Source organism: Carya illinoinensis, chromosome 9 (assembly GCF_018687715.1).
Source record: "Carya illinoinensis cultivar Pawnee chromosome 9, C.illinoinensisPawnee_v1, whole genome shotgun sequence".
Lineage (NCBI taxonomy): Eukaryota > Viridiplantae > Streptophyta > Magnoliopsida > Fagales > Juglandaceae > Carya > Carya illinoinensis.
In genome coordinates this window covers 39,321,548-39,330,311 of record NC_056760.1, presented here as the reverse complement: position 1 = coordinate 39,330,311, position 8,764 = coordinate 39,321,548, and the positions used below count along the sequence as shown (strand labels likewise).

General features: G+C 36.6%; 1 protein-coding gene across 1 annotated transcript; it reads left to right on the top strand.

The window, feature by feature from the left end:
* Positions 1-5,313: 5,313 nt before the first annotated feature.
* Positions 5,314-5,850, top strand: LOC122277090. The gene has a single exon (XM_043086970.1). It carries the CDS (start codon positions 5,314-5,316, stop codon positions 5,848-5,850), a length of 537 nt encoding a protein of 178 aa, XP_042942904.1.
* The last annotated feature ends 2,914 nt before the right edge of the window (positions 5,851-8,764 follow it).

Below are 8,764 nucleotides of genomic sequence, written 5' to 3'. Positions count from 1 at the left end.
TCTCTAGCTAACCTAGTCATTCTATCTTGCCCTATATGGCCAAGCCTAGCATGACATGTATATGAATCCAAATTATCAGCAGATGAAGAAAGAAAAGCAATAGATTCATTTATATTAGAATACACCAAATCCATTATCATAAAACCATCTTGCATAAAAGCATTGCCATAAAACACATGGCCCAAATAAAAGAAAACATAATTGTTTTAAAAAATAATCCGAAAACTAAGTTTTAATAGAGTAACAATTGAAAGTAAATTTTGTCGGATCTCGAGAGCGTATAGCACATTGTGGAGGAAAAGAGTACAACCACCTCGCAAGTCCAGCTTGTAGGTACCAAGTCCCGATACCAAGTCCCGGTACCAAGTCCCAGTACCTCCATTCTAGCTCCATTCCCCACCTTAATATCACGGCTCCCAGTTGGAATCCGGTATACTCCACAAATCTGACTATATCTCGTGCTATGTGCTCGGTCGCTCCTAAATCAACAGTCCACAAAGGATAGGAGTGAGCAACCATCACATGGCTAGTTACAAAAACAATGCGAGAAAAGTCAGAGTGTACCTTATTCAACTCAGTGCAGTACGAGCGAAGTGGCCAATCTTTCTGCAATTGAAGCACTCTAATTTTGACTTATTTTTCCCGTGCTTGCCCCTCTTGGTGCGCTGAGAAGTTCCTGACACCTTTTTAATTTGTCCAACAACTACCCCATTCTTGGACTTCTTGCGCTTAGGCTTTGATGCCTTGCGCGAACTAGCATTAGCCACATAGGCCATATGATTGGGCTTAGCAGCCTCTAGGAGCTCAACCTCCAATTCCAAGTGACGCGAGACATTATCAAAGTTTTTGATATTCTCGTTATGCGTCAAGTTCTAGCTCATATTCTCCCAAGAATTCGGTAGTGATCTTATCACTGCTTGTACTTGTTGTTCATCTGTTAGGTTGTTTCTTGCCAACCTAAGTTCACAGATCACAGTTGACATAGCCCTAAATGCTGCTTTATCGTGTAGTCAGAGCGCATCTTATGGGAGTCGAACCTCATGGTTAATCCACGCAACTTAGTGGTTGAAGTTCTACCAAACTTCAATTTCAAAGCCTCCCACATACTTTGGGCAGTGTCATAGACCTCAAAATCACACATTAGATCATTGTGCATGCTGCTTAACATTATTATGCGTTCGCACCGATTTTTTTTAGCCCATTGAGTATAGGCTTGTTGATCTATCTTGTATTGTTCCGAACTCCCTTCCCCGGGCACAGTAAGGGTGTGAGATAAGGCATCCAAGACTTCTTGCTCATCTAAAACATATTAGATCTTGTGATGCCATATGTCATAGTTTTCCCCATCTAATTTCTCTCCTTTGTTTAAGTCGACAACAATATTCTTGGATGCCATTTCACTACAATACGCAAAGAAGGGATATTACACACACCCCTAAGAAATTTGCCGGTCCTTTCAAGCTAGAAAAAGAATAATTTAGACATGTCGCAAGATCAAAAAGTCGCAAGATCAAAAAATCGCTAGATTTCATAATCATCTCTTGCCCCAAATATCCAATTATTAAATTTCTAACCTAATTCCTGAGCAAATTTTAAAAAATCAAATATGGAAGAATTTATCATCATAAATCTCAACCATACTCCCACTATCTTAAGTAGTTATTTAGCCCTAGTCACATGCAAAGACATAATCTACTAAAACCGCAGTAACCTTTTGGCCTAGTCTATAAGGATAGCTACCCAGACCATAGCAGCCTGTTGGGCCAGTCTACAAAGATGGTTCATATAAGACCATTACAGTCCATTTTTCTTGTTCCATCAATGCATTTACAGTTCTTACTAGGGCCACTTTAGTCTTTTTGGCTATACAGTGTATTTACAGTTCTTACTGGGGTCACCATGGTTTTTTGGCTATACAGTGCATTTACAGTTCTTACTGGAGTTACAGCAATTCTTTCAGCCTATCATTCACACTGACAATTCTAACTAAGACTATTTAGTGGGATTTTCTATTTTATCACTAAAAAAATTAAAGACTAATGTCTAAACATTCAAGTCTAACATTCATAAATGATAAAATAATCACATTTCCACATGTTCAATACACACATACATGTTATCACATTTAATCTAAAAATTAAATAAAAGATCACATGTAATATAACATTATGGAAAAAAAAAACATTTAAAACCCCCATCTAAACCAAAAAACATTTGCAGCCTAGTGGTGCGCCCATCTCCTTAGTTTAATAGGTAGTCTTGGGTTCAAAACCCCATTGTGCCATTTTATTGTTTTATTTCCTTTTAAAAAAATGGACTTATCTTTTTTAAAAAAATGGGTTGTAAAAAAACTGGGCCGAAAACGGCCCAATTGAATGCAACCCTTTTTCTTTTTTTTTTTTGTTTTTTTTTTTTTATGTTTTTAAATAGAAAACAAATGGGCCAAAAGGCCTAGCCCATTTCATTTAGAAGGAAAAGAAAAAAAACATTGGGTCGAAAGGCCCAAGCCCATACTGAAATAGATGACTTAAGAGTCATCTTCTTCCTCCAGCTGTTACTGTTCACGTGAACAGTAACTCAAAAACAGCTAGCTTCGGCTGCCATTTATAGAGGTCATCGACGCCGCTGTTCATCGGAAACTACTTCCAGAGGAAGCTGGGTGCTACCGCAGCACCTAGGTGGTGTTGGCAGCACCTCTCTGGTGCCCGCAGCACCGAGGCAGTTCTTGTAGCACTGCTATGGTGTCCCCACAGTGCACGGAGCACCGTGGGCTCCTGTTGGTGTGCACGAAGCATTGTGGGCTCCTGCTGGTGTGCGCGGCATCGTGGTGCGCGTAGCACCATCACAAGGGTGTCGTAGCACCCTTTGGTGTGCGTTGCACCTCCTGGTACAGTTGGTGCATGCTGCACCTCTAAGTGCAGAGGTGGTGCCTTTTGCACCACCGTGTGTGGGTGGTGAGTACTGCACCCCCACGTATAAAGGTGGTGCACGCTGCACCACCGTATGTGGTGGTGAGCGCAACATTGCTGCACAGCGGCTCAGCTCAGACAGAAAAGATTTTTTTTTAAAAAAAAAAGCATTGCAGCACCACATGTGTGCGAACAACATAAAAAAAAAATAAAATGACACAATCACAGTTTACATGCATATGCAAAAAAAAAAAAAAAAAATTGGAAGCAATTATAAAAGCTCTGATACTAATGTTAGAAAACACAGCGGAAAGTATCTCAAGCTAGCTTATAAAGTTGCTCTATAAGTTTTTCCAGATCGATAAATCTCAAGAGTTTCCACTTAGTGGTAAATTGTACTACGTAGTATAAAACTAGAATAACACTTAACAAATCTACAACCTAAATACTATTTTAAGAGATAACAAAAGAGATAGAGATTTTCACTATTCTGATTATTATCAAGAACCAAAAGAGGAGGGTTATATACAGCTAACCTTAAAGGCCAGTCTTAAATTACCAATTAAATGGCAGTAATGCATAGCCTTTAAGCCATGCGTTATAAGCAAGTAACGCATGGCTTAAACATGCGTTATTCAGAGGAGAGGAGGGGTCTGCCCCATGTGGGCGCCCCTCCATTTAACAAAATTAGATTCCAATATATATATATATATAGGGGCACGTATAATATGATTGGGTAAACACCTTAAACATTCATTTTGGTTTGGAACTTTGAAATATATATTGAGGAAGCAATGTCCATTATCCAATATTGAAAAATTTAAGAAAGTACGTACTGATCATCAGATCGAGCCTACGCGCACGCAGATCATACAAATTAAAGCAACTCGATCATTTATATATATATATATATATATAGGTTTCACCTCACGATTTCCATTGAATTGAAGTCATTCGATCTTATATATATATTAATGAATCAAATGAAAGTTCTCTTTAATTAATTGTGCCAAGTACTCCTAATATGTATGATAACTTTATATAATATATATATATATATATTAACACAAATGACCAATTTAAATATTATTTTGGTCGTGAAGTTATAAAATTCGTGAAAAAATAGACACCCCACAGTTAATATATCATATCCATGAATTGGGGTTTGATTTTAGGAAATTTTTGTATAACACTGGCCTTGGCCAGCGTGCTATACCCGATTTTGATTTAGGACCTCATGTACTACTTGTTTTTTAAGCAGTAGTACTTCTCTTGTTGTTTAAAGTTTTAAACAATAGTCCATTAAATTAATTATGTCATTATAACGTCTTATGGATCCATCACAAACTAATATTAATTAATAGAGACCACATGACCCAATTAAAAGGTTCCACTGTTAATTTATTATTTTTCTTTAAAAATTAAAGAAATTGACTGTTTATAAGAAAATAATAATTTTTTCCTAGAAAAAATTGAAATAACTAAATGTTTGTTTCTATATATATATATTGGTATAGAATGTGTGGGCTGCTTGCCCACTATTTTATTAAAAGAATCCTCACTTTAGGTGGAGGAAAACCATGATAACATAACCCAAACTAGGACCACACTAGAGGTATCCATACTAGGATAAAGGACTCCAAACCACAAAATACAAGAACGATAATGGGCACAACAATTATTAACGGATGCGTAAATAGGAGAGGTTGAGTTTATCCATTCGGACGAGGCTTCGGAGTTTCCTCGGTAATTGCATGACATTTTTCCATGTATACATTATTTTTCCCTTGCGCACCGAATTTCGCAAATGTTTGTTTCTATCTGTCGGGCGCTAGCTGCGCTATATATATATATACATATGATGGATGGAAATTATAATACAAGACTTTCACTAAAAATTACATATCATAAGAGAGCTATATATACTTCGTCTACCCAACACTAATAAACTACTATGTACGTATATATGGAAATTAAGTAGCATGCACAACACAAACATATGCACGCATAATAACATTTTACAATACAGAAAATAATTATGTTGTTCTTGAAGAAAGCGTCTTATTTGATTATACAGATGAGATGAAATGAGATGAAAGTTAAAAGTTGAATAAAATATTATTAAAATATTATTTTTATTTTTAAATTTAAAAAAGTTGAATTATTTATTATATTTTGTATAAAAATTTGTAAAAATTATAATAATAAGATGAAATAAGATGAGAGAGTTTAGGTACAGTGCATCGTTGACAATGAATACATTAAATATGTTATATATATAAACCGACCACTGCTAATCGACCACATCTGATCTTATTACGTATTGTACACCTTGCCCAACCAACTTTCGATCGTTTCGTTGCTTTTATCGCTGTGAATTACTCTCTCTCTCGGAGCCTGGGAAATGGCGATTAATCCCCAAAAGTTCCAAAAACCTGATCACCAGAAGATGAAATGGAGCTCAGATCATGACCAGAATTCCATGGAAGTAATTAGGTCGTATGTCTGTGGTTTCTGCGAGAAAGGCTTCTCAAATGCACAGGCTCTTGGGGGGCACATGAATATCCATCGAAAGGACAGGGCCAGACTCAAACAAGCCGAGGATGAAAACTCGCTGCCTATGGACATAACAACGTCTGGCTCCACTGTCGATCATGACCAGCCTCCAGCTTTGGAGGAGAAAATTCTATTTCAACTCGGATCTGGGGATCGGGATCAAAAAAGTTGCAGTCCTAAAAAGCCATGCTCTCGCTCTGTAGATTATAGGGGAATTCCCAGTTTGTTTGGAGGTGGGAATTATGAAGAGAAAGAGATGATGCAGTACAACTTGACTACTCATGCTTCGCAGGAGAGTAATATTGCAGAAGTTGACCTTGAACTTCGGTTAGGGCCTGAGCCTCATGCAGAGGCATCGATAGCATGTACAAAAGAATTCTTTTAAGTTGAAAGTGAGCATGAATTCGCACGCCGCCGGTTGAGGTTATTATTATTTTTTTCTCTTCACCTCTTCACGATCATCTCCAGTAGTACTCTATCAATCAAGTAATTAGAAGATACAGCTATACATATATATATCTATATATCCCAAAATTAATACTTATATTCGCAACCAAAATCTGTTAAAAAAGAAAAGAGAAACAAATTCTATGTGTTCTTTTAACATTGTGTTAATAATGGTCAAAGAAAAATATATCAATATTGCATGTCAGACTTCGTTATTTGCAGTTGGCTTTGTCATTCTGTGTATATCTTTGATTTTTTTTATTATTGCATGTTCATCCACATCATGTAAAATTACTTATATTGCTTATAGAATTCTAATCTTTTGGTGTACTCTGTGTATGAATTCGAATAAAGGGTGTATTTTGTTTCGTCGACTACTATTAATTTAATTCAAGATCAGATCATATACAGATGCATATATATATATATATACACATATTTATGATATTTCATCCTAGCTTGATCTTATCCATCGATCTTTTTCGAATAATCAGTAATGGATAACTGATCACCAGTACTAATTTTGGGGTAAGAAGCTGCCTAATTAATTAGCAGTATGGGAGAACCTAATTCATACTAGAAACATATATGTTCACCTGTAAGCTTATAACTCATCGTGCCTGGTGGGAAATTAATAGAACAAGAAAGAATATGTGTATATAGAGGTTGTTTAGATAATGAGATGAAAAGATATGATTTTAGATGAAAGTTGAATAAAATATTGGTAGAATATTATTTTTTAATATTATTATTATGTTGAAATTTAAAAAAATTGAATTGAGATTTGAAAAGGTTGAATTGTTTATTATATTTTATTTGAGAATTTGATAAATTTGTAAGGATAAAATAAAATATGAATTGAGTATGTTTCTCAATCGAAACAGCTAAGAAATCATCTAAATAGGAACGTCCGATCGAGCTTTAATTCAGGAACTTGAAGAGAATCATGATGGTATGATCTATTGCTTCAGGAACTGCAATGGATGAGAAGCACCAGAGACTTGTAAACAAAATAGTAATAAAGGGAAAGTAATGCTAATAAGAAGGTAATTAAAGAGCTATATTATGGCCGAATAAAATTTTGTTACGACAATTAAAAAAAAAAATCTTATGACAATTTATTTTAATTCAATTTAAACAAAAAAATAAAATATGTGTAATGACCTAACCCGCCGGGTACAGGCCCAACCCCTTAGAAAACCATATATTTTCTTTCTTCCCTCCCCTCCTTTCCACAGTCAACACACCTCTTGGTAGGGAACACAACACCCCCACCACACCCCCCAAACAACCCCGACGTCTTTCTTTCCTCTCCATCGGTCTCTCGCCTCTCTCTGTTTCTTCTCTCTCTCTCTCTCTCTCTAGAGCTCGTCTCTGTCGCTCGTCCTCTTGTTGCGACGCCGTTCCTCCCCTCCGTTAGGCCAGAATGCACCAGAGTCGGTGAGTTCCGCTTCCTCTTCATCCGTCCCTCTATCTCTCCTCATCTCTCTCTTCACTTGCAACTCGTGTTGTCTACAACGTCGCTCCATCACCCTGCTCCATCGCACCAATAAGCCATCCTCTTCCTTCTCGACTTCTCACTTTCACTCTCTGTCTCTATCTCGGCCTTTCTCGCATATCCATGTTTGTTCGTAGTAGCCATCGTGCATTGTCGTTGCCAAGGTCTTGCTCTACAAGCAGCGTCTCCCACAATCCTTTATCGGCGTCATCGATTTTCTTTCGTCACGCTAGTAAGATTTACCTTCGCCCATGTCTTTCTGTTTACACTCTCTCTCAGGTTACACTCTTGGGTTCTCTCTCTCTCTCTCTCTCTCTCTCTCTCTCTAATCCTTTATGTTTTGCCTCTTTCTTTTTCCTAGTGCCTCCTCACCTTTGCTTGGAGTTCACAATATCGCCACGACAGGTGGCAACCCGTTGCAACAACTTGATGCTCAACCGCTGCCTCATCACATGCACCCAAGGTGAATTTCTACGTATTTCAGTGTTTGGGATTTAGATTTATGGAGAGTGAACTTGCTTATTTGCATGCTTAAGGTTAGCCTCTCAACATGGTTGATAAGGGATTTTGTCGATTCGGATTGTGTGTTGGAGTGGGTGTTTGGGTGGTTGGAATGGTTTTGATTTGAGTAAATATTGGTGTTGAGCGTATTTGGACGAAGACTAGGGAGAATAAATTGTGTTGAAGTAATTACTGTGGGTTGCTGAAAGTGAAATGAGAATTTAGGTGTGAATACCTCAGATAGGCAAAGTTCTGGGCTTGGCTTGAAGTTGAGTAGTACCCATTTAGAAGAATTAAAATCATGGTGTCATTCTCGTGGAGTCTGGTATGTTTTGTCTTATTTTAAAGTTGCCTGTTAAATTCTAATATCTTATAGAAGGTGTTAATTATATTTTTAGGTTACAATTGATATTCTTTTGACACTACTGTAAGAAAATTAAGAGATGTTAAAAAGTTTGAGCAGTGTCCCTATGCTTAGACTTTACCAAAAACTAATCGAGGTTGATTTTGAGAAACTTGCATGTTTTATGATTAAACCAATCTCAGTTATTTTCTACACTACTATGTATTTGAACAATTTATATTTAACTACCATATACCATCTATGACCCAACTAAATAATAATATTTCTTTAGACTGATTGTTATTCGCATGGATATAGACGTAACTTGATACAATTCATTAACATTTTACATTTTTAGGCCAGGGAGGAAATCTCCATGATAGAGATCACTCAAGCGTATGATTTTAATTTCCTAAGTCACATATATGAATTGCCACTAAATATCTCAAATAAAAAGAAGAATATATTAAAAAATATGTCTATATTAGAGATATTAAGAGAAAGAAAGAA

Bases quoted from the DNA above. Each gene is read 5' to 3' on its own strand.
- LOC122277090 (XM_043086970.1), top strand. From the start codon at position 5,314: ATGGCGATTAATCCCCAAAAGTTCCAAAAACCTGATCACCAGAAGATG.